General features: G+C 44.3%; 1 protein-coding gene across 1 annotated transcript in view; it reads left to right on the plus strand.

The window, feature by feature from the left end:
• The window catches only part of LOC118404012 (matrilin-4-like), a gene marked incomplete in the record, with an annotated part of 15,829 nt that overhangs the window by 7,799 nt on the left and 6,102 nt on the right, over positions 1-1,928 (plus strand). The window contains 3 exon segments of the mRNA XM_035802929.1: positions 226-410; positions 787-937; positions 1,391-1,609. Coding sequence (XP_035658822.1) covers positions 226-410; positions 787-937; positions 1,391-1,609 — 555 coding nt within the window.

A 1,928-nucleotide genomic window follows, 5' to 3' on the forward strand; every position in this document is an offset into this window, starting at 1 on the left:
GGCATGAGTATGCAATGGACTTCGTTATGATTGATATCAGAGTAAATCAATAGTAATATCAAAACTTTTAAATTTTGATATATCTCGAAATTCTACAAATGTTTGGTACTTCATGAACTTCTGAATGGCTGAATACTTCTGTAATAGGCAAACTAGAAAAAACTAACCGCCTATGGCACTATTTAGGCGCCTATATATCTGTATCGTTTCATGTTTACCCCAGGGCCAACCACCCCTGCCCCGACATGTAACGCACCGCTGGATCTCTTCTTCGTTCTGGACGGATCCGGCAGCGTAACTGGCGCCAACTTCGACAAGGTGAAACAGTTTACTAAGAACGTGGTGAACGCTTTCGACATCAGCGCGACCGCCACCAGGGTCGGCGTGGTGCAGTACTCTGACTCCAACACGTGAGTTTATCATCTGATCATTGTTTGAAAGATAGACATTTGCGCCCATCCTCTAGATATAGAAAACGGACGTTATGAAAAGCTATAGTAGCTACCTGTAGAGGAGGTACTATGAGACACTTACAGTAGATGTTCTATGTATATATTGACTTCCAACAGCCTCAGTTTGACCCATTGCTGCCACACAAATCTCGTGTCCACAGCAAATGGGTCAGATAACTGAAGAGAACTGAGCGATTCATGATAATTTGAAGATTCCGGTGAGCCCAATTTTTTTTAATAGTAGGAGAACAGTTTAATATTTCCATAGTATATTGCAAGGTTTTAAAGAAACACTGGTACAGATTCAGTTTCCAACAGTCATATTATTTTTCAGCTTGGAATTCAACCTTGGTGACCATGCAGACAAGCCATCTACCCTGGCCGCCATTGACAGCATCGTGTACCAGGGTGGCGGCACAACCACCGGGTCCGCTCTGGAGTTCGCCCGCGTGAATGCAGCATGGAGAGGCGGAAGTGTTCCAAAGGTACGATCATAAAAACGATTCATCATACTTGAATACAAGTTACCATTTCTACGTATCAAATTCCGTAAATCTTTGGGGGTCGATCATCGGGACATGTTGTATACGGCATTGTACTCATCATTTCAGATGGTAGCATAACGCCTGCAACCCCGTGTATGAAGGATCTTCAAACATTAGCCGCAATCTTCCAACGTCTAGAAGTAAAAGAACCCGACACAATTATAAAGAAGTGTTTGGGTGACCTGGTGTGAAAATACGAATGCTTTGGCGAGAAAGCAAAGCACGAATAGCCCAGAGAATATATTCAAGGTCGCATTTCATTAGAAATTGCGGGTACATGTAGTTATATCCCCGTACTGTACTTCCTACAGCCATCTATGTGTAGTTTATGTCATTTACATGTTCTTGGGGGTGATCTTTGCTAAAGACATGTTCACCTGCCTCCCTTTCCAGGTGATGATCGTGGTAACTGACGGTAAGTCAACTGATTCTGTGACGGCGTCCGCTAACAACCTGGCCGCTAATGGCGTGGATGTGTACGCCATCGGCGTGGGCAACTACGATGGCGCCGAACTTCTGGATATCGCTGCCGGCAACCAGAACAACGTGATCGAGTTGACGGACTTCAACGCCCTGAACGCAGAGATCGAGCAGATTGCCCAGACTGTCTGCATAGGTTAGTGTCGCTTCTTGTAAAACACCTTAGTCTACAGCTGCTATATCAGAGCTCATGTAGAAGAACGTAGAATACAGACAGCTATCGGCGCCAATTTTTCTATTTTCCATGTCACTTTGCTGCTATGCCGTGGACGATACTGAATCCGTGAATATACGATAGGAGTTGAAGATGATGACCATGCATGGGCACTATCGGCCTGTGTACCAGATAGGGGAAGTGTGCCTTAGTGATAATGTGCTTCTCTCTTTCATGTAGGTCATGTTCGCAAAAACAAAAACCAAACAAAAAAACTTTTTTCCCCAATTAACGCAC

The sequence above is a fragment of the Branchiostoma floridae genome, chromosome 2 (assembly GCF_000003815.2).
Source record: "Branchiostoma floridae strain S238N-H82 chromosome 2, Bfl_VNyyK, whole genome shotgun sequence".
NCBI lineage: Eukaryota > Metazoa > Chordata > Leptocardii > Amphioxiformes > Branchiostomatidae > Branchiostoma > Branchiostoma floridae.